Source organism: Filicampus tigris, chromosome 17, assembly GCF_054856515.1.
Source record: "Filicampus tigris isolate MCC_2025a chromosome 17, RoL_Ftig_1.0, whole genome shotgun sequence".
Classification (NCBI taxonomy): Eukaryota; Metazoa; Chordata; class Actinopteri; order Syngnathiformes; family Syngnathidae; genus Filicampus; species Filicampus tigris.
The window spans coordinates 17,854,591-17,881,860 of NC_141233.1; the positions used below are offsets into that span (position 1 = coordinate 17,854,591).

General features: G+C 50.1%; 1 protein-coding gene across 7 annotated transcripts in view; it reads left to right on the forward strand.

The window, feature by feature from the left end:
* The window catches only part of sgcd (sarcoglycan, delta (dystrophin-associated glycoprotein)), a 116,557-nt gene that overhangs the window by 81,850 nt on the left and 7,437 nt on the right, over positions 1–27,270 (forward strand). For all 7 annotated transcript variants that reach the window (XM_086012394.1, XM_086012393.1, XM_086012392.1 and 4 more), the window contains exons 3-6: positions 8,243–8,428; positions 17,756–17,857; positions 19,487–19,574; positions 20,668–20,787. In XM_086012394.1, the coding sequence (XP_085868520.1) occupies positions 8,243–8,428; positions 17,756–17,857; positions 19,487–19,574; positions 20,668–20,787 (496 nt within the window). The remainder of the gene's footprint in view (positions 1–8,242; positions 8,429–17,755; positions 17,858–19,486; positions 19,575–20,667; positions 20,788–27,270) is intronic.

Here is a 27,270-nt window from a genome sequence, read left to right on the forward strand (position 1 = left end):
AAGATGACTCGGTGTCAGTTCAACAATAACAACCTGCTTGAATTCAGCTTGTTTTCCAGTTTTGCGTGTCCCTTTTGTTAGCGATACATTTCTTTGCGCTGATTTTTTCTTAGCTCGTCTGCTTTCATAATGCCTCTTGTAGTAGAAGTAGTTCATTTTCGCGATACAATTTGATTTTATATAGCACGTTTCACAATTGCCTGCCTTCGCAAAGAAATGAAGTCCTCGACTCACATTTTCCAGCCGCGTTTGTGTACAGGAGAGCAGGAGGTCGGGGCTTGGGGGTTGGGCGACGGGCCGGGTGGCTCCCGGCCGCACATTTGGTTTCAATTGCGCCGTCCCTCCGAGGAAAGGGAAGCCGCTATAAATAAGTACGACGAGGCTGAGTCAAGCTACTGGCTCCCCTGCAGCCAGCGGCCAAGATTTGATCGCAGGCCTTTTTTGGGACCAGTTCAAGTCTGGAATCCTGATGGGCTCCAAAGTATTCAAAGCTCATTTGAAGAGCGTTGAGATTGTCTTCATTTCCCCACTTCAACATCCAGAAAGCAGATTTGAAGTGTGCTCTTTCATTCGTCTGTTTCTTCGTGGAGGGTGGAGACGGATCGCTTCGGCAATTCTTCATTACAGGAAACAGAGTGACTTTGTTCAAATACACCAAATAATGCTGGACGAGTGCGGTCCCCGCGAATGGTTCCTGAATTAGCACGAAGGCCCAAATACTTGCTCTGGACTGCAGCCACCTTGACTATCTTGGTCGAGAGGTGCTCTCAGTTGCGCAAGATCTTTGTTCCCGTATACGCAACGAGCCGCTCGGCAGCTGTCGCTCGGCCCGCTTTTAGTCGGCTCCCCAAATAGCCGGCGGGCTTCTCGCGCGTCTCCGTCCTTCCCTGTCGTGTTTTTTTTTGTTTTTTTTGTTCACTCCGCCTCGCTCCTCTTGGTGCCGTAGCGCCCCCCCCAAACGCCGTCACCCTCCACCGGACAAGTGTCGCCGCCAACTTTTTTTTAAGGGCAGAATTTTACAAGCTTAATACTTCAGGGCGCCCTTAAAAGGTGTCCTGCGTGGAAAGCCGTGGTATGCTCTTTGTCTGCACTAGTAAGACAACTAGCAGAATGATTGCAGCACACTAGTAGAATCACAGTACATTTTTTTCCACTGCTACTACCGCCTTTGAGCAACCGCGCAATTGAATCTTCCTCATAAACTAGCGTGCTCCACTGCTAACACAACTAGGCCCGACTAGTAGGCGTGTGTCGCACGCTAGTAGCCTCCTGGACCTTAACAAGTAGCACCCAAACAAGTTTTCAGAAATGTCAACAACACAGCTATTCTACTAGTGCCAACAAAGAGCATACTAGTACATGAAATCCAATAAATACTCAAGTGCAACGCCATTTCTGCTCACAAGTAAGGCAATATAGCGCAGAATGACGCTGAGGCAACCTTGGCGTGCTAGTTTGGCAACTACATGTTATTAGTGCCCTAGTTGACATCTAGCGCTACTACAAGTGAAGTGCGTTGTGTACATTTGCTAGTAGAATTGAGCATTTCTTCGATATCCTTTATCTGAAAGTACTAGTACGGCAATTGACAGGGCCACAGCGTGTAGCTCGTGCTCCAACGGCTTTCGAATCCAAAACAGCGTCTGTGTGACGGAAAAAAAAAAAAAGCACTTCTCCTTTGGACGTTCATGATGGCTTTGATTTATGATTTTGTTTGCCACCTTGGCAGATATGGCCACTTTGTTCAAGGTTGCGTTTAGCAAGGCGCTCGTTGCCTGACGACCGTTCAAGCCACGCACGTTGAATAAAGACGCGGCGGCGCGACTTGTTAAGCCCAAAGTAAAGTCAACCGAGGCCTCTCAGGGCCAGCGCACGAAAGCGGATGAGATGCGGCGGCGCGACTTGTTAAGCTCAAAGTAAAGTCAACGGAGGCCTCTCAGGGCCGGCGCACAAAAGCGGATGCGACCGTGCCGGCGTTCCAGCCTGGAGGCGACACGGCGCGCCACTTAGGCTGCCGTTTCGCACGCCTCTTCGCGGAAGCGCGAGCTCTCAAACGTACAGGCGCGTGAAAGCAGGCCTCAGCGTGGAAGTTTGGGGAAAATTGTTACCGATTGAAATGCTGAAAGCGCCAGTCTGTCGAAATGGACGACTTGTATGCTGAGTTGCAAAAATGGTCTTGGGGTGTTTCAAGGCCTGTGGGGAAAAAAAAAGTCCAACTTGACAGCCAGCGTTTGGCTGCTGTGGCCGCTTTACGGCGAGAGCAAGAGAGACTTTTGTAAAAGTCGGACTTGCAGCCAAGGTGCGTTTGAGGGCCGACGCGGCCGGCCGCTGGAGAGCGCCTCCAAAGGACCCTTTTGGATGAGGCTGACACATGGGATCAAAGTCTTCTTGCAGAATGGATGCCCAAATCATCTCAGTCAGCTGTGCCCGATAGCAACGATCTTTCCTCTTGAAAGGCCCGCTCCCGGCCAACACTCGTGTTGCTCATCCTCATCGTCGTCATCACATGAAAAAGTGACGTCGGCCCCTCGTCCGCTTGGGCGAGCGCGCATCCTCATTCTTTGCAGCTCTCGGGTTTTGTCTGCGTCACGCCGCGTTTCCGGACAGCCGAGTCAGACCGACGGGCGCTTCACAGAAACGTCATTGTTTTAGCAAGCTAGCAAGCAGCCCGGCATCTTGGCGCATACTAATGAGCATTCCGCTGCCTTCCAAAAAGCACAAACACAAAACAACAGGCGGGCCGGACCTTTCAAGCGAGCGTTACGTCATTGAAAGCGCCGGTGAAGATAAAACGGGCCAGACGGCCTGGGGAATTTGTCTTTTCAAGCTTCATCCGGAATTGCGTGTTTTGCATCGAAAGTACCGTTAAGGACACGAAGTGACGCAATCAAAAAAACAAACAGGGAAAAAGCAGCCCAGACCTCCAACAAGGCTGCCAAAAACGGTCCTTCCTCAGGATGACTTTTGGGGGGAAATCACTTGAGTTGCTCCTTTTGTTTTTGTTCTTTTTTTGTGCCGACATTCAGGGCAGCACGTCGGCCTAGCGGTTAGCACGTCGGCCCAGCGGTTAGCACGTCGGCCTAGCGGTTAGCACGTCGGCCTAGCGGTTAGCACGTCGGCCTAGCGGTTAGCACGTCGGCCATTCGACTCAAGACGTCATCAGCCAATTACCGATTTGACCGAATGGAATCTAGTCATTGCCAGAGCGGCCGATGGAACGGTGGCCAAAGTCTTCCACGCGACACCGTACAAGGAGTCAACTCAACCACTCCCTTGCACTTTGACTCGATTTGGTCCTTAATCAATGGTCGAGACGGGGGTCCATTTTGTTCTCGCCGTCGAGGCGACATGTCTCTCAATCTGGTGATGGAGGCTATTTGTAGAGGCTCGCTTCAAAGCAGGCAGACAAACCCGCATGCCTCCCGAGTCAAGTGCCATGACCTCCCCCTTGGCTAAAAATACACTTTGCCGCTAGCGGGTGGTCACGCGCGTTGGGCGAGCCGCTTCCAAAGTGCAATTACAACTAGCAGCCACTTCGACGTGCCATCGTTATCCGTTCGAATACACTAAGACAAGGGCGGAGTTGTGGTTTGAAGTCTGACGTTCAACTTTCCGCCTTTCATGCAGGTTTGATCCCCGGACGCACTGGCCCTCCGCACTGGCTTTAATACTTCCAGGCAGTTCAAAACAAAGCCCCCCCCAAAACAATTCCCTAATCACAGTAAACACTTGAACGAGTTTCGGCCCGGACAAAGCTGCTTTTTCAAACAACAAGAAAGGCAAAGAACGAGGGTGTAAAAAATACAAAGAAGCCGAGAAAGCAATAAATTGTCTGCCGGTTAAGGCGTCGAGCGCAGGCCCGCCCGCCCGGCGGCAAGGAAGGCGAGAAAGCACGCTTGGAGTCGACAGATGAGAAACTCGGCCCTCTTTAGGTTTCTTCCTAATCTGCGGCGCGTGCGGGAAATGTTTTTGTGAGCGCCAAGTAGCTTAAACACGCTCGGCGGCGGCTTTGACGAGAATGACGAGGAGAGAAAACCAACAAAGGGCGGTCGCGTTTTCAAAAGAACAACTCGGTCAAAAAGGTCACCTGCGTAAAAAAACCATCAGACTGCTTTTCGCCCTCGCTTCTCTCCAAGCGCTTGTCCTCATTAGAGGGGCGAGCAAGTGCGGCCTGCCTGTCCGAGCGAGCCGACTTTTGGCAGCAGAAGGCCAGGCGGCTGCGCTCCGACCGGGGCGCACACCCCAACGTCGGTCACGCCCAACGCAAATACGCTGGCATCCGAGCCTCTCTTCTGTGCTCGGTCCGCTGCCGACTTGTCTTGTCAATTTTCATTTCCGTTGGCAGTCGGTTGGAAAGCAAAGATTCAGGACGGCTCTTTTTCTTGCCGTCTTTGCCTTTCCAAATCCACCTGATCTCAAAGCCTTAATCCTGGAGCGCTTTCAAAGACACCTCCGGTGGAGTGTCGGAGGGAAGTAAAAGTGACTCTGCCAGGCTTGGCGTGAAGTGGCACCCCGGCGCGTTGGATTTATCCCAAGCTCGGAAATCTCCAAAAACGTTTTTGCCCGCCAAACGGAGGAGAAATAAATTGGCGGGCGGGGGGGTGGGGGGGTCGAAAGCTACCGAATGAACAGCAGATGAACATTGGAACAAAATAACTCAATTAGGATTGTAATTCTCCTTCATGAACCAAATGACATCGTTTGGGCCTTGGAAGAAAAGTTCATTCGCTTTCTGAACTGAACTGTTGGGGCTGAAAAGCCTCCAGCAGGGTTTCATGCTTCCAAATTCTTATTTCCAGCTTCATTTCCATGCACAAACAAGATGACTAGCCAAGTAGCAACAGGATATGGCCAGAAATTACGTACACGCGGCGGGTTTTTTTCTTTTGCAGAATAGAATCGTCATCTTATGAGAATAAAGTTGTCTTTTTGGAATTCGCTTGTTCCAAAATGACTTTTTCACGATTCAACTTTGACTTCAGTGTGGTAATGCGCTTTTTGGGGACCGAGCCCGAGCCCCAAAGTCCACCAAAAAACTGACACTGCCTTATAATTGGACGGTAAATAAATCCAATTGTAAAAGCTCAAATAATGGTGGGATCAGTTTAAAAAAAAAAGCAAAAAGTAAGCAGACATTTCCACAGATTACGGGATTGGTTCCCTCCAAAAATCCGCAAACAGGTGAATTTGCGGGTCCGCTGTCTGATACGACTTTGTCCTGTAAAAATACATTCCGACATTTTCCTCCAAAATAGGCAACGGTTCCATTCGCATCATTCAATTGTTACCATTTTGAGGGAGTCTGTGGAAACATTCGTGTTTGGCGCTTAAGTCCACAAAAAACATTTCCCAAATATATTGACTTATCACCAGGGGGGGGTTTCATGACAATCTGGTGTCTTTGTAATCGATTCCCACGCCTCTTCACTTACAGGAAAGGCCACCGCCTATTCGTGGCTTACAATGTATTTCTTTTTTTTTTTTTTGTGGAGCCTGTCCTTAGCTATCCACAAAAAAGTCCTGCTTTGGCGCTCCACAACACGGCGGCAGCGCCGTGGCTAGCAGGAAAGTATTTTGTCAAGCAAGCATGTTGAAGCGATACATCTTGAACCAAGAGACGAAGGAAAATCTTTGTATGTCAGGGGGGAGCTACGTTTTAGCCCGGCTTGTTAGTGGCCGCCACTCTGGGCGCATCTTTTCAAAAAGAAAATCTCCTGTCGGCAATTTCTTTGTCATGCTCACGTTGTAAAATAAGTTGCAAATGATACGAAAGCGTTTTGGGATCAGAGTAGGAGTATTTTTCCAGTTGAAGCTTTTTTGGGAGGCGTCAAATGCTTGCCATTTTTGGCTATTTGCTGCCACAAAAGTAGCATTGGATTTGACATTAGGTGACAGTCTGAAGATAATTGAATGTTTTTTGCCTTCATTTTTCCGCTGCGAGATTGATGCGTCGGCGCACCTTTTCCTCCTTTAAAAATGATTTAAAACCCAATTTCCTTGCCGCGCCTCATTTGCTATTCAGCGGCGATTAATTAGCGGTACGCGCGCAAGTGTTTGTTGCGAGCGGCCACATTAAAGGAGTGTTTTATTGAAGGCTTTTTTGAGCGTGGAAAGCACGGCTTTGGCTGCAAGCAATTACGCCGCGTGCTTAATGATCAAGATGTGGCTGAAAATTAATCGCACCAGGCCACAGCGAAATGAAATGTTGCGCTTAGTGTATCCGCGCGCTTCCCCGGAGGACAATCTGGCACTTTGAATGAAAAATGATACTTTGAAATGGCGGCAGGTCACAGCGCCGCCACGTCGCTGGCCGCACTCCCCGAAGAAAGACAGCGACGCAAAATTGCTTTTCTGTTTATTCTCTCTTTTATTCTCCTCCCCCCTGCACCTCGCGGTGAGAGGCTAACATCTTAATCATAATTGTGTCATGAACCGTAAACACTCATATGCTCGACGCGGGGAAGGCGCCTCGGGCCCATTTGCAAAATACACCCCAACAAAAAGCCCTTAATAACAGCGCCGTCGTTCTGCGAGACTTCTTGTTGAACTTGATACGGGATAAAAAGTCAGCTTCGTAGAGCACAACCCCCGGGATAATTCCAGCATGCCCATTAACTCATTCTATCCCAATGCCATATTTCACAACGGGCCTGAACAAGTCTGGTGGCGAATGAGTTCAGGAGAGGCAAAGTTCCCCCCGGACTTGTCGCCAAAGCGGCCGGGCGGGCCAAAGCGGCCGGGTGGGCCAAAGCGGCCGGGCGGGCGGTCCAAAGCGGGCGGACAGCTGCGCTCGCAAGCGGCCATTAGCATTTTGCACAAGCTCATTTGTCTGTGTCATCGGAGCCGTACTTTGCTTTGGTGGCTTTTTCTCTTCCGTCTCGGGTTGGTCGAACAAGAGAAGCAGCAGCTGTGCGGGAACGAGGTCCGACAGTTTGTTTTGCCTCCAATTTGCTTCTCCACCCCCGTTGTCCGAGTCCGCTTCCTCTTTCAGCCTGACACATTTCTGGAGCGCCATCACTGGACTTTTTTTTTTTCACTGGACTTTTGTGTGTGTGCGTGTGTGTGTTTGGTGGTCTTTTCAGGAGGGCCTTTGAATACAATGTCACATTGAATAATGGAGTGAGACAAATCGGCAATTAAATCTGATAGATTATCACCGCCCAAAGTATTTTTAGTGCTTCCGGCGATATCGCTCCCAAAATAGTCCGCCAAGTCGTCGTCACCGCGTCTTTGTTCCTCTACTGATGGATTCGGCTTTAGTGGACCACTTCTGATTTCGTATTGTCTGTCTGTCTGTCTGTCTGATATTAAACAAAAATATATTTGGGGCCTTATTACATTTATCCGTCATTTGTCATCTGTATGTGAAAATTCAGCCCAAATTCAGAACTGGCCGTTATCTATCACTCACCACAGTATGCTAATGCGTTAGCAAAGTCATTGTTAGCATGAAAAACACTGAAAGGCTATGAATAGGAGAACAATCAGACGAAAAACTGCGGGAACTGATGGTGCACGTATTTGTACAGCGCCGCGCAAGCTAGCTGACTTCCAAGCGGCCACTGTCGTCGTCGTGGCCACATCGTTGTTCCCGGTCGCGTAGAATAGGCTTGCGTCAAGCGGGAATCACGAGGGGGCGGGGAAACGACTGGAACGAAATCGCAGCTGCCAAGAAGCGCAATTTTTATTGCTAGCTTTGCTCTCCCGCCTGGTGATTTCCCTCCCGTCCGTTAGCCCGGGAGATCAGAATAAGATCCGCCCGCAATCGGAATGGAAACAAGCCAATTAGTCCACATCCGGGGCCGCCCGTCTTGTGCCATTTGTTTCAGTTAGCCGCTAATGCGCCCGCTTGTCAAAAGCCATTTGACAGCCGAAGCGCAGAGGATGCTAAATTGTATTTTAGCCGCAGCGGTATTAGGGCCACGCGTCAAGTGCCTCGTCGGCGTAGTCAGACAATTAGAGTCATCAAGACTGGCTATCGGGTGGCATCGACGGGGCCGAGGACACGCGCTGGCGTTATGTCGGCCTTATGGGACAATCGATCAACGTGATCACTAACGCAACTTTACGGCACCCTTTCAAGCAAATAACAAAAAAAAAAACAAATCTCTCTCTTCGCAAGGACCAAAAAGGGTCGTCGTGTGAATTTGTCCTTTGCATTGAGCACCAGCAGTGGCCCTGAACCTGTTCTTGCTCCCCTCTCCTCCCCTCTCCTCTCCTCTCCTCTCCTCTGTCCTGGCAGATGACCCAAGAACAGTGCAGTCATAGGAACAATGTCCAGAGTTCAGAGCAAGCGCAAGTGTACAAAGTGGGCATCTACGGCTGGAGGAAACGCTGCCTTTACTTCTTCGTGCTGCTGCTGATGATCCTCATCCTGGTCAACCTGGCGCTCACCATCTGGATCCTCAAGGTCATGAACTTCACCATCGTAAGTCACCCTCACTTACAAACCCTGACAACTTTTTGGGACTTCTTTTTTTTTTTTACCGTCCACTCAAATGTACTCAACCCGCAGCCACTAATCGCTGGCAACAAAAGTGAGTAGACGCCCTTGTGAGACTGTCCAAATTGGGCCCGGTTAGTCATTTTCGTCTCCCATGTCATGTAATGTCCTTGTGTTACAAGGTCTTAGGTGTGAATATGGTCCAGGGGTATTCAAGTCGGTGTTATTGCCCTCACACACTCATATTTCTCACCATATGTTCAATATGGCACCTCATGGGAAAGAAGTCTGAGTATGTCAAGAAAAAAAAAAGGAAGTGTTGTTCGACGTGAAGAAGGTCTCGGCTATTAGAAGACTGCCGACACCTTGAAACTGGGCTGCAGTTGCTTGCGCCGCAATCAACTATATGTTTCTGTTTTGTTACATTTTTGTTTCAAACTAGGAATTGTGCATTTTGAGCAGTGGCCATTTTTGGCAGTGTCAAGCGGCAGCCTGGTTGTCACAAACAAATGCGAGGACCGACGGTCGGCTCGTCATTCGTCACCCGGGGGGGGGGAGCGGTGCTGGAAACGGTGACGTCCCTGTCACCGCTAACGCGTTTGGAATGTTTTGCCTCCTCTCCGACACGTGGGCCCACATATTCAAATGTCCCCCAAAAAATAATTCGGCGCAAAAGGTTTCTATGGCCATACTAAACTTTGACTTTTTCAGAAGTATGGCACCAAAAAAATCTGAAAATGTGACCTCTGGAAATGTTAAAAAATATCATGATTCTAGAGAATTACATTTCTTATGAATATATGCTCTACGACTTTATTCATGTATAATGTACTTTTTTTTTTTTTTTCAAAATGGACTTTTTCTGAAAAATTAAGACTTGTTGCAGGTTACATTTCTTTTTTTTTTTTTTGAACTCAAAACATTTTGATTTAAAATGAAAACTGTTCCATGAAAAATTAAGATCCGCCTGGTTGTCGCAAACAAATACGAGGAGCAATCTTTGGCTTGTCATTTGTCACCCGGGGGAAGAGCGGCGCTGGAAATGACGACGTCCTTGTCGCCGCTAACGCGTTTGGAAGGCTTCGCCTTCCTGCGAACGCGCCGGCCGACATATTAAATCGTCATGGCGCCTCACATGTGCCACGACAAAGTGTTGGCTGATTTATGTAGAGCTCATATTAAAGCCCCGCTGTGAAGTGGACCTCATGTTTTATTCAAAACTACTGCCGTGTGTGTGATGGCATGTTCCGTGTGCGCGCGCATGCGTGTGTGCGCGTGAGACGCTTTTGTAGTATGTGAGTCATCATGAGCGCGGTGGATTACAGCGGGGCGAAACAGATGGGTTGACACAGACAGAGGGAGAAAGTCGGCATGAAAGCCAGAGGCGGGAAACAACAGCGGAATCTCCGCTCACCTCATTTGTGCACAATGGAGTCCATTCATTCAATTCGGTCGGGTAAAAAAAATCGAATCAAATGTGCATTGTCCAGGAAAAAAAGGCCTGAATTAAGTGAAAAGAAATTGGGAAAAATAAAGACATGATTAATTACGGGAAGATCATTGGTACTTAGGAGTATCCGCGTATTTCAAAAAAGAAGATTTTTGTCGATTTTTCTTTTTAGTATTTCAGGCAGGCAAATTTCACCCTCGGACGGGACCGTCCGTCCGTCCGTCCCAGAATCATTTTGCATATTTGGCTCCGAGCTCTCCAAAAGCATGGCCGGCCGGCTGGCGGATGAGACCTGAGGACGACGTGAGCAAGGACGTCTTGCTTTTGCCTTTGTTTTTTTATTTCTTTTCCTTTTGCCTGGCCGCACTTTTCACTTTGGAAGACGTGACCCCGGCGCAGATGTTCCCTTCTGGCGTCCTGTCAAGAATGCTAATAGCCTTTTATTTAAAGAAACACTCATTAGACGACGTTGGGTGATGTTCAAACAAATGAGCGCGTCTTGTTTTCTGGAAATGGAATGCTTTCATTCATTTATTTAGTTTGGGTTTTTTTTAAATTTGACTGTATCCTTATACATGGCCAAACGAGTACTTTTTCTTGCAATATTGCTACTTTTTTAGACAAGAAATTTCTGAAAAACTTTTACAAAATACAAAATTTGCTGTTCTCGGCAAATATATTTTTGCCCATCATACGCATACTCGCTCATTGTAATATTATGACTATTCTCCAAGAGTTACATTTCTTTTTATTGCCCCAGTAAATAGTTGGTAGTGGTAGTTAGTTGAGACTTTTTTCTTTTAATCTGAAAATGGGATTTTTTTTCTGAAAGAATCTGATTTTTTTACTAAAAAAAATTTTTCAAAATAACACAAAAATTAAATTTGAAGTTTTTTTTTCCCCAGAAAGATGATTTATTAATTTGTTTTTTACAAAATACATCCTGGAAAATGTAGATCCGTTTCTTTCCCCGTAAATCAAAAGCGAGTGTATTCTGACTCGATGATGCCAGTCGAAGGGTAGCTAGCATCGTCCGTTTCCGTGGATTATGTGGTTTCCTTTTCAAGGCTTGCCCGCGCATGCCCGTGTCCACAAATCAGACGCGAACCATCGCCAAAGACGTCAATTTGGTGCGTTTGAAGTGTCCAAAGGAAGTTGCGTTTGCAAAACACGTACGCGGTCAGCAAAATGCCGAGCCGTCTTGGTCGGAAAGCGGACTCCCTCCTTTGTCCCTTTTGTGAAACCTTTCACCGTTCTTGCCACGGCGATGCTGATGACGCGATGATTTGACGGTATGACTTTCCAGATCAACTCAAGGTGAGCCTTTCCAGGCCACTTTTCAGCGGTAATGCGTTGGGAGGTTCGGTAATGCCTTGCGAGGTTCTCAGCAGATAAACCTCCCCTCTCTGCACGCGCCCGATTGTTGGCGATGGGAAGAGAAGCCGGAGCTGTCATTTTCCATCTGATTGCGGCGCGGCCTCCCCCGGGGCTTTTTTGTTGTTGTTTTTCTGCTCCGAGCACAATGGCAAGAAGTCGAGGGCAAGAAACGAAAGCGAGTCTTTCGGGACTCCCTGCCACCGGCGCACTTCTCGCTAAGTTGGAATGCTGAAAACGTCCACCGAGGCTTAGAAAATTGACCCCCAATGTGATCCGGGCGCGAACAGAAAAAAAAAAAGCGTCATCCGTAGCCGATGCAAATTCCATTTGAATGGACATTTACATATGCTAACCCTGCCTATTTTAATCTCAAATCGGATGTCATTCCGCTTAGTAGCCCGATGGTGGATAGGATTCGCCGCTGGGATTCACGTTGCTGTCAAATGTGCAATCTGGATTCAAGTGGACTTGAAATGCCATCTTCTAATTCCCCGTTCCATTCACGTGATCGAATTCCAATCCCCGCTGTCTGAAGATGCTCATTTGGATTTGATCTGAGTGCTTGATTTAAAATGCTGCCGAATGCGCCAGCTGGATCAAATCCATTTCAAATACGAGCCTCAAATTCGACAACTTCTTGTTGAATTCAATTTGCTAGACACAACTTGACGTACACTCCGGAAACATCTTCCAATGTGGACTGGCATTTTTGCGCTGGATTTCAAGTCACCCTTGATTGGATCATCTTTTGGGGAATCTCATCGAAACCTGAAATGTTTCGGCAAGAGTCCACTCATCTCTTATCGTGATTTCTATTTCATTTCATGTGTAACATTTGTCACAAAAAGACCATTTTTCAATCGGATCACTTCGTTTCATTCGCTTTTGTGCCTAAGAGAGAGAGTCCACTTTAGAAAAAGCTGCGAGTTGCATACAACCAAAAGAGTGAGAAAGAGCGAGAAAGAAAGCAAGAAAATAAAAGCAAACCATAACTGCACTCGTGGGATACAAAGGAAAGGAGAGGAGGTCACATTTTCGAACAGATTTGCAGCCAAGATGGAGTTGTCAAGGCGTTTCCTTTTTCTCCTTCGCACCCCCCGGACGCGGCTCCCCTCCCCTCCCCAACGACTGGCGAGCAGCACAATTGGCTGCCGGCGGCTGCTGAAATGGAAGCTAAAAGGCTCTGCTTTGAGCCAATTAACAGGCCCCCCAGCTTCTAGTGAAAGGTCAGCGGCCGTGGCGTTAAGCGCAACCCGGGCGGGAAAAAGTCTGCGTCTGCGTCTGCGTCTGCGTCTGCGTCGGCGTCGGCGTCTGCGTCGGCGTCTGCCTCGGCGTCTGCCTCGGCGTCTGCGTCGGCGTCGGCGTCTGCCTCGGCGTCTGCGTCGGCGTCTGCGTCTGCCTCGGCGTCGGCGTCTGCGTCTACGTGCAAGTTGCTGTGGCGCAATGACGGCGCTAGCTAATCAGACATGCGCTCCAGTTGTCGCAGGAAGGAAGACTCTGCCGCTTTGCTTTTTCACTTGGCGCTTGTTTTGTTGAATGGAGAAATCAGTCCGTTGCATTGCAGCCAACAGAAAGTGATTCGACGCAAAACAATGAGGAACACAAAGATTTGACAAATAATTACCCGCCGCCACGGCAACAAGACATTTTGGGCCAGCGTGTGCGTCTTTCCATCGGGCTGCAAAAGTCCAACTTTGTGGCGTGGCGTTGGGATGAAATGAATTCTTCCATTTTCCACTCGGCTGCCTTGCGCTTGTTTGGCCGTAATTGCTTGGGAAGGAAACAAGTTCAAATGTGGAAATGAGCTTGCGCTGCCGTCTCGTTTGTTGACTCGCGAGCCTTCAAAAGTCCTTCCAAACGCAAAGCGTGAACTGGACCGCTAGTGGCCATTTACTTGATATTATCATTTTGATTTTTTTTTTTTTTTTCTTCCCCACTCGTCTAACGAGTATAACGACAAGTTAAGCGCAGCTAAAGTGCCACGTTAACGACATCGAAATAAATCCAAACTACAATAACGCGAGCGAGTGACCCTTTGAAAAATGATTTTTGGGAGTAAATGTGTGTAAACAACTTGCTTCAAATCGGAATTGTAGTTCACATTTTTTCTTACATTTTTATTTGTAAATGTGCATTTATTTTGTTTTATGGATGTTGCTCTTTTTCATCGTAATGTGCACCTTTTCCCCTCCCATACAAGTATGAAGCGACGTTAACTGCAACTAAGTACACTGCAAATAGAGCAAAATGGCTCATCCTTGTGCTAAATGCTAAAGAGTTGACGGTGAGCTTAGCATCACTTTATATTTGCATTGATTTGCTTTTATTCCTATTTTGGGGTCAATGTGCACTTTTATCTGTCGGTTATGTAACTGTTAAGTGAAGCTCGTCGCAAAGGAAATCAAAACGCAGTATTTCACGTAATATTGATCAAATCGGTTTGAAAAGGAAAAGAAATGAAATGGCGGCTATTGAAAATGGATGCAAGGTGTCGCATTGTTGGACCCGGCCGGCTTCTTTCGTCAAACGTCATCTGGGGCAGGCCAAGGAAATTGAACGGCTGCATGGTTTTTGATCTACTCTATCTAATGCTTCCTTTAAGGGTTTATTGAATTCATTGCGTTTCTTTTTTTCTTTCTTTCTGCATGTTCCGGACGGGCGCTAGGTTGCCCAACTTGCCCAAGCCGGAGCGTGAGGCCGCCTCACGCGAACATTTTGATGCCTTTTCTAAGCCTTTTCTTTGCCCGGCAGCCTTGAGTAAGAAAAGCAACAAAAGTGGAAAGGCAAGCGCGGCGGAAGACGCCTCAGCGAGTGGCCGAAGCAGAAAAATCGTATTCAAAAAGGAAACGTTCCGCCGTACAAAACGAGACTTCAGGTGGCAGAAGGGAGATCTTTTTTTTCTACTCTGTGGAAGGTATCAAGGCTGCGAAATTCAAAGGCTGGCAGTTGAATTGAGCGATTTTAACGAGGACTAACGAGTATGTTCAATGTAGCCTCAGATTGCGACTTGGTGAGCTGTTATTTCTATAGTATTGAACTCATTAAAAAAAAAAAAAAAAAAGCTTGCTTCTGAAAGTTTCAAATCTACAAGAGCTTGTAAGCGATAAGAAAAGTAGTTTTCTCCACTGCTTGTCCTCATTCGGCTCGCGGGCGAGCCGGAACCGAGAGAATGCAGGAATGTCGGCCAGTCGCTCGCGGGGCACAATTTGACAAATTCGCCGTCAGATTCACACCTACGGGTGTAATTACGCTTACTCCCCTTTTTTTGCTGCCTTCATGGGGAAAAAAGAAGTTGACTTGAATTTGAAGAAGGCCCTTATTTCCCTTAAGAGGCTTTTCTGCAGTTGCTAGCATAACGTCATCTCCACACACACGCACACACACACGGTGGCATGGCTGCGACATCGGCCATTCTCGAGCCGATGAGCCATAAAAACAATAAAGCGCGTCCAATTAAGACAAAGTAATGGCTTAATAATCGAGAGCTTAATCGCTCCACTTTGACTCCATTTATTCATAACAGTGTGTGTGGGTGCCGTCGTCGTCCTCATGAGGCCCGGTCGCCAACGTTCAAAAGCCACACACAGACGAAAGCGAGGGAGAGAGGGGAGGGGGGGCGCCCGCAGGTTGCAAACATCAGCCGTCAATCACGAGCGTCGCCAAGGCATCAGTGGCGCCCAAGCAAACAAGAAATCCATCAGCGATTCTGACAAGACGCAGCTGCGGGCCAAGAGGCAAGATGGCGGCTTCTGTTGATGAAGTCAATTCAATGGATCGGTGATGTCAAAAAATGAGAGCCACGTGAGTCCTTCCAAAACGTGTTCCAGCTTTCATGCAATATAAGTGCGCTCGCTCGCTCGCTCGGGGGTGCAAACGAAGAGACCGTCTCTGGTCTCATAAGAGAAACACGTGACTGAACGTGACTGACAACAACCGTTGCCCCTTTTGCTCCACTGAGCAGATGGTTGCAGATTGGCGCTGACTCATCCAGTCAGTCTTTTACTCGCAAATAAACCTTTTGATCTGGATTGTGAGAGCTTTGGGGCTTTTGGAAACCGCCGTTTTCGACAAGAAAGGGGAGAGTCCTAAGTAGGTCTTCCGTACCCAAGGGTGGAGCCAGAATAAATCCCGGCTGACTTTTGGGGCGAGAGAGGCGGGGTACACCCGCAAGCTACATCCAATCGCAGGGCAGAGAAAGACGATTAACGGGCCAAGGCTGAACGCAAACAAGACGGGCGGGACGCAAGGGCGGACTTGAAAGCGATTGGCCAGATGAGCCGACGATGCAGACGTGGGGCATTTTTCCCCCAAACCCTGTCGCTGTTCAGTTAAGGCTTGACCAAAGAACGTTAGCCTGCAGACGGCGCGACCGCCAACGATCGCTCTGCTAAAATGTGAGGTGCATGTAGCGTAGCCGCCTTGGATGGTTTTTCTCTCTCTTATCTGCGAGGAGCAAAGCTTGCACGGTGCTATCGTCTTTGTCCCGATTTGATCCAAAACCTAATCTTGGAATCCAACCCGATCCTCCAGAAGAATGAAGCCAAGCGGCGGCAAGTCATAAGCTAGGTCAGGCACGAGTCGCTGCGTAGGAAAGGCCCCCTCATCGGTGAGCTGAGTTTCCCTGTTTGCGTCTCCATAAATGGGAATTCTTTGCTTTTGTCCACTGCTGTATTTTTCATGTCGGGAGTCATTTCCCCCTGGGCCGGGAGACGTCTATATTTGCTTTAGCCTCGGGTTTGCCGGGGCTTGATGCGTATCGACGCCGGCACTCAATAATAGCCTGAGTGCTTTGTATTATTGATAAGCGAGCTTCGCCGTACCTCCCGAGGCATCGAAAGGAAGACGAAGGAGAAGGATGATGAATGCTTATAAAGCTGTTGCGTCGGCGTTGCTCTTCTGTCGCCGATCAATCGGAGCGGCAGAGCGACAGCTTTTCACGCGCGCGCGCACGCCTTCCCCGGACGCTTCAGCGGTGACAGCGGACGCAGTGATCCACGCGGTCTTTGGAGCAGTCCGTGTCTTTTCAAGTACGTATCGCCGGACGTCAGTTTCACCGACGAACACGCAAATAGGCGGACACACCAAAAAGTCTCAAGGACGCGTGCCCTAAAGTGAACAGGAAGTCGGCCATTTTTTCTTTGAAGTCGGCCGTTTTTTCTTTGATGTCGGCCGTTTTTTCTTTGATGTCGGCCGTTTTTTCTTTGAAGTCGGCCGTTTTTGGTTTGAAGTCGGCCGTTTCAGGCCAACTCCAGGCCTCATACGTTGACGAACTCTTTTACTAGGCAAATCGCTCATAGATAATTCATTTTTGTCGACTGACCGAAAAGCAGCGCTGGGCACGGCTTAACCGCCACCGAGTTCCCGTCCGCAAATTTAAAGGAGCGGCGTGGTCCCGGTCCATCCCTCGTCGGCGACAGCCAACCGGCGTCGACAAACAGACTCCCAATCTGAAGTCTAATTAGCTTTGCCGTCAACCCTAATGAAGAGTCGTTGTTTTTGTGTGTGTGTGCGTGCGCGCGTGCTGTTCTTCCCGTACCTCCACTTGCATCCCAATGCGAGTGCAGCTGTGGTCGGACCGCAGGTGAAAAGAAAGAGCCGCGGGGCAGGGCGAGGGGCGGCAGGTGGCTTGAAAAGGCGAGCAGACGAGGAGGAAAACGCAGTTGTCATCAAGGGAGCCCAAACGAGGCTGACGCCGCTTCACAAGATGAAAGGCGACGTCAGCGGGCAGCCCTGAGAAAGGAGAAGCAGGTGAAGATGCTCATCCGAGTGTCCTGCTAAGAAGTCGTCGTCGTCGTCTCGTGAATTATTCATGGCTGCTCGCCTCGCCCGCCGCGCGCACGCTAAGGAGAAGAAACAAAACAAAACAAACCCCAAAAAAACAAAGCTTGGATTGGAAGGCAAAGTCCAAACTGTTTTCTTTTATAGCATGACTGAACAATGCGGCTAATTAGCTCGCTCCACATCACAGGTCACTGTTTATTTACCGGGATACATCGAGCAAAAAATCCAGCGTGTTGTGTGTGCGTGTGTGTGTGCGTGTCCATTTGGGCAGTTGATGAAATAGACAACCCCCCCCCCCCCCCCCCCCCCCATCTGCCCCTAGAGATAGTATTGCTTCTCAACAATGACAAGCTATGAGCTTTATCCGCAATATACTCACCCCCTGCTACACCGGGATTCACCTGCCTTGATCTCCATGAGCTCCCTTAGATCCTGGGGGAGGAGCAAGGGCGAAAAACAAAGAGTATTTCCATGTTGACACCGTCTTATCTTTACACTGATCCAGCAGATGATGTAAAAAAGAAAAGGAAAGGCAGGATATCGAGTGGCTGCTTCATATCCTCTGGCTGCAGTGTGTGTGTGTGTGCGTGCGCGCGTGCGCACGCGCGAGTGTAAGCCGGAAGTGTCAAGACGTGAGTGACGAGGGGGACGTACATGAAATATTCAGCACAATATGAGCAAGGTGTGCGTTTGTTTGCGCGCAGGACGGCATGGGCAACCTGAGAATAACCGAGAAGGGCCTGAAGCTGGAAGGGCACTCGGAGTTCCTTCAGCCGCTCTACGCCAAAGAAATCCAGTCCAAACCCGTAAGTCACCAGCTCGCTCCGGCACATTCACCCACATTCTTAGTCCTTTTCCTCATTATTTGCATGATGCGTCACCTTTCGCCAATTCGGTTGCATTTCTTCCCCCCGGCACTTCTTCATTCAACGAGCGATTGATAAATGAAAGGACAAGAGCAATTTGTTGTCCGCACCTCAAATGACATGCCATCCTTTTTTGCTCGACTGACTGACTGCGGTTTCTTCGTAACCGCAGAGACGTTTACGCAGCCTCGCCGCCTCCAAGAAAAGAACGCGCGCGCGTGCGCATCCTCTTTGTGTTTTGTGAGAGACGACGACGTCCTGCTGGGGCGAACGTGAGCCGTTGCCGCGGCGACGGGAAAGGATGTAGGACGAAAGATCAGAAGCTGGCGGGTGCCAATCGTTTACAGTGAAGCCTCCTTTAGTGAGAGGCGTACGTTGCAGACCCGCCTCGCGATTACATTTGAGAGACAGAAAGACCATTTGGATTTTTTTTGGGGGGGGGGGGGTTGTTACACTTTCAACCCTTCCACATGCTTGAAACATATTTGAACTTATGAATACACACTGGTCAAAGTAATCGTCAGAGCCTGTTCTCAATCTGTGGCTGTTAAGAAATTGAGAAAAAAAAAATGCATAACATCACTTTAAGGAAATGAAAAGAAGACTCTCTTGCTCGCCCAGTTGTCCAAAATAAGAGGCGCGGCGTGCTTTCTTCGAGCTATTCGTCACTGACGCTACAGAAAATGAAACATCGAAAAGGTTTCATTTTCTGTAGCAAACGATGGGATGACGAAAGTCTGCTCGAGCGCATCCCTCCCAGTCGAGCTCGGTGCTGCCCTGCAAGTTTCGGGCGCTGCACGGAAGCCGCGTATTTGTAAAGCTGTAAAAGCATGAAAGGTAGCCGCAATATAAATCAAATGTGATCCAGCTTCATGAACGATGAAATGCGATAAAGGGGGGGCTCCGCTACAAGTGGCAGTAAAAGTGCTGCTCGATCAATAGCCTGCGTTGCAACCTCGCTATTTTGCCCCGTCCTGAACGGCAATGTCACAATCAATCCACCGTTTTTGATTGATAAAGTGAGGGCATGGAGTCATGCGCAAGCAAGGCAAACCCCATGTGTTTTACAATGGTTCAAACAATTGTCATACAGTGCAAAGAACAAAAAAGTACAGAGCTTTTAAAATGTAACGGAGGACAAAACAAAGCAACCCAGAAGAGTATGAAGACGAGTGTTTTCTGTAAATTGTAGAACGTCATTTCGAAACCGCTGGATTATGTCACCGAAACATCGGATGGTCAGTGATCTGCGTAGTTAGGCTCGTTTATGTTATAAGAAAGTGCAAGCGTAACAGTGGGCCAAGAGTTGACCCTTGGGGGACGCCGCAGGATGTCCTTCCCGTGGAACGCAAAAAGGTCTTTGACGTGACGTTACCTGAATGTGCGCGCGTGCGTGCTTTTATGCTTTGCTGAGAAAGGGTCAATTGGGACTGGGCCTTTGATCGGCACCGATGACACTTGGGTCCAAATGAGAGTGTTTTGATGACGCAATCCCTGGCAGCGGTCACTTTTTGTCTTCACGTGAACTTGTTTGTCTTGACAACTTTTTCTCCGTTTGTGCATCCACAGGGTCGCCCTCTGTACCTGCAGTCGTCCCGAAACGTATCGGTCAACATCGTCAACGGCAACAACCAGCTGCTGACGCAACTGGTAACAGGTACGGCGGCAATAAAGCGAAACATGCTTCGGGTTCACTTCGGGTCAAGCGTTTTTCAAAGGCCGACGACAGACGACCATAGAACGAGTTCTCCTTTCTGATCTTCCGCTTTGCCAATCGACGCGATGTGTTTGTTTGGGCGACGTCAAAACCTTTGAAAGGCGACTTTTATCCAAGACTTCACGCTGGAGTCAAATGTACATTTGAAGTCCATTTTTAAAGGAGTCAAATGACAAAAGACACATCTGTCGACGCCTGACAAGCTGACTGTATTTTACGGCAAACGGTCATTGCGTCATCCGTCTGCAAAACGCCGCCGTGCGTGCGACTTGCGTGATGCGTCAGGCTTTTCAACTTGCCAGTCAATGCAAACTAATCACGCAGCCTTAACGGCAACGCGCCGGATCAAAGACGATCCGTTGCACCGCTACAGGCACGCAAAGGCGCGTGAAGATGTGATTTTTTTTTTCACCCACGCCCCCCCCCCCCCGCCCCCCAGCAAAATCTTAGTGGAATTGTCCAAGTTGTCATGTGACTTCGTCTCTACTGCAGTGCTGCTTTAATGTGCCATCAGGCTTCCCCGCCCGCCGTAACTCTGCCGCGACGTTGCACTCTGGCGCTAATGGAGCCTGGCAGGCTGGCGAGGTGTACAAATCACTCTGAGTAAACACACGCGCCCGCCCACTGTCTTTGGCTCCGATACGCCAACGGGACGTGAAGAGCGCGCCTCCCAAATGGAGAGCGACAGAATCAATCGCCAGCGTTATGGGCCGGCGTTTGCCACCACTTTGGCGGAGGACTTTGCTTCGGGGGTCATCTCACTGTGTGAAAACCAAGCCTTCATTCAGCATTGGAGCAGCTCGGGCGCTCTGTTGAAGTCGGGCGTGGTCAGCAAGGTGGAATCCACCCGAAACGGCCGCTTCCGATCAAAACGGCCGACTGGCTGTTGTCATTTTTTGAAAAGGGGGCGCGGAAGAGTAGATGCCAACTGACCGATGCCACTGACCGACTGAGCGCTCGCTCGACTTCGGTCGGGCCGATCGATTGAGCGAACGTTTGCCGCATCTTCTTGTGTGTCTTCTGTGGGCTTTAGGATCCGGCGGCTTCAAAGCGCGAGGCAAGATGCTGGAGGTCAAATCCACATCGGGCAAACTGCTGTTCTCGGCCGACGAGCAGGAGGTGGTGGTGGGCGCCGAGAGGCTGCGGGTGATGGGTGAGTGCTCCGTCCCTCCGCTTTTCCACTGGCCGACATTAAGTTTCCGCCGGCCCGCTTTTAGGAAAGGAAAAAAAAAAACAAAACGCCGACGGTAGACGAACAAGCAAACGCCTCTCTCTTTCTGTCGTCGCCGTTCTCTGGGCTTCCCATTTCCAATTCACCCTCTCCGAGTCGCCCTTGCTGACGCGGGCGGCCAACTTGGAAGGGCAAAACGCGTGTGCCCGCGTGAATCCGTTTTGTCACCTGACCAGATGATCATTGATTTTGAAGTGCCGTGTTGGCGGCGCCGTTGCGTGCGCTTCCATTGCGTTCTTCTATCCTATCGATGGTTTGCAGAATCGCCTTGACGTGATGCGCCGGCACCGGATGAAGGCCCACCTGGTCAATGCACGGAATGTTTTGCATGAGAAGGCCAGCCTTTAACCGCCGTCACAAAAAAAGTCTTTTGCAACAAAGTGCAGGAAGGCCCTTGGAGGAGGCGTCGCCCGAGACAACCGATTTGCTCCTCGGAGCCGTTACTCTGGCCGCTCATCTACATGCACTTAACATCCTTTGCCGTCATATTCGCTTAGCGTCAGCCCGCTGGAAAGTGCCGCCGAGCTCACAGATGGCGGGGAGAGGCGGGCGCGCCGAGTTGGGCGCACGTTGCATCCTTCCACTCGGAAATCTCGGCCGCGCTTTGCTCCTTGTTAAAAGGGGACTTTTTTTTTTTTACCTAGCAACTTGAAGCCGCTCCCAGGTGTCCGCGTTCCAGCCTTGCTCAAGTCAGCCCGTGCCGAGGGTGAGGTCCCGCCTCCTGGCCTCCGTTGTCACGACCACCGGGAGCGGACCGAGGGCCTCGCCACCCGCCGGCTTACAGTCTGAAGCCAAAAGCCGGATTTGTATTTTCGCTCGTGAAGGCAGCACTTCATCGCCAAGCCGCCCATTCACACTTGAGTTATTGGAGAGGAGCCGTGCACGTGGCACATGCAGAGGGCGCACGGACAAGCAAAACTATCGATGTCACAATCCGGAAAAATTCGGAAGCATTTACAGGCACATTTTCAGAAATAGGCAGACGGCAAAAGCTTTCCTAGCTCGTGTGACTTCGTACGACATCCGCTATTTGGACATTCGAAAAATCACGACAAGCAATCGATGATGTCTGAGGAGAGAAAAGATGAGAGGAATTCACACTTCCGTCCACATCTGTGGACAATTTAGCGTCGTGCCAAGAAGCAAAAATGATGGCACGCGAGGCAGACGGGCTCACCACTTGCGCTGCCTACCAGACCGCCATCATTTTCAATTTGGCGCAGCCCCTGAAGGGCGTTCAACTGCACTCTAGAAATCTCTGGCACAGAGCATGAAATAAGGTGGAAATAAGGTACATTGACCATGCATAGGCTTTTCAATAAAAACATTTTTTTTGTGAAAACGAGATTGCCGGCGGCAGCTGGCGGAGTCTTGCTGAGGTTACCGGAGACAGTCGAGGCCAACTAAATGCTTTTCAGCGTTTGAAAATATTGTATTTTGGGGTTTTTTTCCACTTGTAAATAATATGGGATCCGTGCTTCCGAAAACACGAACGTTTTCGCTCCGATGCACCCGCTCGTGAAGATGTGCGGGTATGCTGGGATTGCTGAAGGCTTTGGAATCGGCCGCCATGTCAAATGTCAAAATGATGTCCTAGGCAGATGAGTGGCGTCAAATGTGAGTTTTCGGCACGGCGGCAAAAATCCCCGAGGTCTGTCCGGCGCCATGGCGTTTGCTCTCCTGCTCTTTGGGTGGCAATTACAATTAGCCTCCTTTGATTTGCCTCCTCCGTTTCGGTCGGGTCGACTCGGCGTGTCACGCTGGGCCGGCGGGCGGTCAGGACGAGGGGTGCCTTATCAGCTCAGGATGCGCTCGTGTGATCAAATCCACCCCCAGCTAGTGCTGAGCTCCCAAAGCTCCCAAAGCACTTTTTCCAGAAAATAAAGAATGGGCATGAAGTTGCGTACTTGGGAAGATGTGAATCGGCGTCCCCCGAAAGCTTTGCAACTGCCTCTACATGCCACGAGGTGGCGTCAACTGTTATATCAGGCAGTGCTGTGGCCTGACGAGATGAAGCTCCTCCCCTCGCTTCAACGTAGTTCCTTGGCACCGAGATGCCGCAAGGTGACACAAAAACACAAACATGGCAAACAACGGAAATGGATTTCGGATTCTCAATCATCTCCGTTTATCCGATCCTCCATCCCATTGCTATCAGAGGTTGAACTGGGCTCCTACCAGGAGCAAAATTGCTTGAGTGTGTCCATTTTATTAGCACGCCAGCACTTTGGCAAAAAGCTACCACATTTCTTGCAAATGACTTTGGGGGCTCGCGGGCTCTCGTTTGAGAACCTGTCATAGACGGTCCGTCCTGAGCTGCGATGTTCGACCCCCCCTCCCCCCAGGCCAGCGCACTCAGTGCTATTGTCATTATAGAATGGGCCACGCGGCAGGCAGGCCGGCGTGACGGGTGACGGCGGTGACCGATTGCGTCTCCGAGGTGACTTTCAAAGCGAGCTGACGGGGCGGATGCTCGAGAGGCACCGCGTGTCCTTGAACGCTCGAAAAAAGGAGCGGCGCAGTCACGCGGTGATTGGCGCGGCCGCCTCGCAGTCGGGGGATCCGGGTTTGAATCTCACTTGGGCTCGCACTGTTTTTCTGCCGCGTTTTCGCCGGTGACTCCCCAAAATGCAACTCAGGTTAAAGGTCCCCGTCGAGGCCGCTTCAGAGTGCCCTGTTGTCGGCTGCGAGTGCGTGCGTGTCACAGCGGGGGAACGCGAATGTGGGGCGGGGGGAAAGGAAGTTCCAATCGACAGCCGTTGTGTGGATCCAGGCTGGCGTAGCTGCTTTAGAGCGCCTCGTTGTCACAACGCGGGAAAGCTCCGTGGCGACCCGTTGAGATCCAGTCCAGCCGTCGGAGGTTTGAAGTGGATTTTCCGGCTTGGACTCGAGGTGATTTGATATACTTGGTGATTTGAAATCCTTCAAATCTGGCAGCGTCGTTCGCCGCGCTCTTCTGTGCTGTGTCGGATCCACAGGACATCATTTATTTCCATTTTAGGGTGGAAGTGACAGAGGGAGAGAGAAGCGGCACAGCCCGGCGTCCGCGGCAACTTTGAAGAAGGCTTTCCCTCAGCGACGCTCGTTTGCTGCGCATTTGACCTTATCAAGGCAAACCCGGCTCGCATCGTCTAACCGTCGCCGCATTTGCGTTTTTGCCGGCAACTGTACCTGTGGCTCGCCCGTCATCGGCGACCGCCGACACAAGAGCTGCAAGACAAAAAAAAAAAAAAATCTGCCGTTCCAATGAATCGAGGTCTAAGGTACCTCAGTTGAGGATGAAATCGGCTTTTGAGTGCCCTCTGGAATCAAAAGTGCTTTGCTTACGCAGAAACAAATGACCCTTCTAATGAGAGCCTCCGTGTTTTGGTTTTTTTGTTTTTTTCGCCGCGATGGGCCGGCCCCGTTTCCCCGCCGCCCGTCGGCTTGCTCTTGAAATAGGGAATGAAAAGCGCGTGATTACTCAGTTGTAGAATTGATTGAGCCGGCCGTTTAAATAGGCTAATGTCGGCACCAAGGATAACGATCGCTGCCGTCTCGCACTCGAGTGCGTGCACCTCTGCTCTCGTTCCTTCTCAGATTTTTATGAAAGCTGTAGTTTTGCACACAGTTGCAAAGAGCATGATGAGATTTCAATCGAAAGCGGTCAGGCCTGCTAATTGGACGCAGTCGGGCCAACCGGGCGAAACATGGCCGAGAGGAGCCTGCTCTTTGTTTATGCCGCAATTAAGCGGCATTTTTAATGACCAAGATCATTTTTTGGTCTCCGCTTTCTCTAATGAATCGGCTCGGTCGCGTGCGCCGGGAATGTGGGCAAATTCAGCCCCCCGGACACAGTTTTAGTGAGCAACGGGAAATTTGGCTGGCGGCTCCAGCGGGAGTAGATGGAGAAAAAAGTCCCACAAGCTCCTGTTGTGAAATGCGCAGGAAGTGGGCCGGTCTGTGTCGGCTGCGACTCTTCCAAATGGGCTCAATGTGGAGTGCTACACTTCTGCTGCACTTGATTTGCGGGTGCTTGTTCTGAAGATGTTCGAAATGTGTGTGGCAGCGGTCGACTATCCTGAACCCCCAGTCGGCATCTTGAATTTCCCCCTCTTGTTTTGGAAGCTTTGCCCTCGCGATGAATGGGCAAAGAAAGAAAATGGAGGATAGTCACGCAAGCTTTGACAAAAAGTGCTGAGTGAGGAGTCCAGAGAAAATTGGGAGCCATCCGTCCTTGCTCGTGGCTCGTGGCTCGTGGCTCGTGGCTCGTGGCTCGTGGCTCGTGGCTCGTGGCTCGTGGCTCGTGGCTCGTGGCTCGTGGCTCGTGGCTCGTGGCTCGTGGCTCGTGGCGGCAAGCCGTTAAGAAAGGCCGCATTCAAAGCCGGGCGGGACGGGGAGGACATTTCCAGGCAGCAGCGCTTGGAATTGGTCCCAAACGCCGGGTGACGAACGCGGCCGGCCGAGTTCGGGTCCGCTGGTGAAACCGCTGCGTGGGGGCTGATCGTTTTCGTTTTGGGAGTCACTTTGCAAGTGTCTGACAAGGAGACACGCTTGCAAATGTTTCCGGCGTGTTAAAAGGCCAGGAGCAAAGTGGCAAAGCCCCTCCGCAGCGGCGGCTCGCGCCGACTATTTCTTAGCAAAGGTCTCAGGGCAATACTCGAAAGGGAAGGCGACTAACGAGTGTGGCGCGGCGAGCAAACTGTGGAATGCGATGAGCAGACTTGGGATCGATTTAGCGCCGCAAGAATCTTGTGGGCTTGGAATGATGCAAGATGAGTGTCATTTATTTGCCATGATGGAAGTGACCTCGAGTAGCCTCAACTTTAGCCTGCATTAGCATTAGCCTGGCGCTGTTTGTTTGGGGTTTTTTCACATGCTGCGCTGATATTTGCGCAAATATTTTTGTGAGTTTGACCTCCTTGACTGGCAAAATCTTCTGCTGCACTGGAGCCGCACTGTGATTGTTTACAGCGAGTGCAAATGTGGCCATTGTTGCGTGTGTACCCGTCGCATCGACCACCACTAGATTCCTTTTTTTTTTTTTTGTTCCCCTCTATGCCGCGTTTCATCATTGCTGAGCTACTGCGGGCCAGAAAGGATGATGTTTGGTTTGGCTGCCCTACAAACACACACACACACACACACACACACAGACCATTCATATGCTGACCCGCCAACGCATGTCATGAAAAAAGCGCTTGATGGGCTGCGGGATTTGGCCGGCGGGGAAAATGCAGGCCACGCGGCGAGATAGAAAGAAAAACCAGCGGCGGCCAAACATTTAGACGGCGTCGACGTGTCGATAACGCGTGACATTTGATGCGGGTAAACACCCTCCATCAACATCCAAACACAGCGCTAATGCTGACAAGATGATATTTTTGTTTTGTGCTCAGCCGGGGAAGAAAAGCTTCAGGAGAGCCGAGCCGGTTGACTTTTGCTCAAGTTCCGCTCTACTTTCAAAATCCTTTTTTTGCCTCAGGGAATATTGTCGATTCAATGTCTCGGTTGCTCCTTCGTTAAGTGTATTTTGACAGGCATGAAGGTGTCCAACTTCTCACCCTGGTTGACTTGCAAGTTGGCGAGCTGACAAACAGCCGAAAAGCTCACGTCATCCATCAATTTGGACATTCGCCAAAGCCCGGCGACCCAGCGGTCAAACTGTCGCCTTGAGACACGCAGAAGCAAAAGAGGCCTTTTTGGGGGGTTGCCCCGGAAAACAAGAGCGCCACTTCAAGTCGGAGTGCAGCTTTGACAAGGCCCGGCCTGCCTCCGTCCATAACCCGTCCCTCCGTCCCTCCGCCCCTCCGTCCCTCCGTCCCTCCGTCCCTCCGTCCCTCCGTCCCTCCGTCCCCCTCCCTCCGTCTGCTGCTTTGCGCTCGCCTGCGCCTAATGTCCGCATTTGGAAAAGTACAAGACTTGTTGCCGTGAATTGCCACGCTGACGAAAGTCGTCGGCAAGCCACGCAAACGATGGTTCGGGCGGCGTTTGATCGGCTCCGGAAGCATCTGTGGCAACAAACGGCATAAGCGGCCTTTTATTGTGTGTCTGAAAAGCGCCACTTTGAATGCAAAGCCCTACTTTGGCTTGACAGGTTGAGCGGGGTGGGACCAAAGCTGTTAGGCTGGGTGTTTGATTCGATTGGGGCTCTTTTGCCCCTCTATTTCCAACAAAGCTTAAGCGACCCAAAAGAACGTGTTCCTTGTATGCAGCCGCAACGTTGAACTTGTTTTCTCATCAAAATAGCATCGCGCATGCCCGGTTGAAAACAGAGCAGAAAGCGTCGAGCCGTTACTATCGCTTCCGATTGTCCAATCACCTTTTGCACTTGCGCAACCGAGAGTGGCCGCGCGCTCTCGTCTGATATTTTACATTGTTGCACCTAAGGGAGGCTGCCATTGGAGCAGTTAATACGGCTTTGAA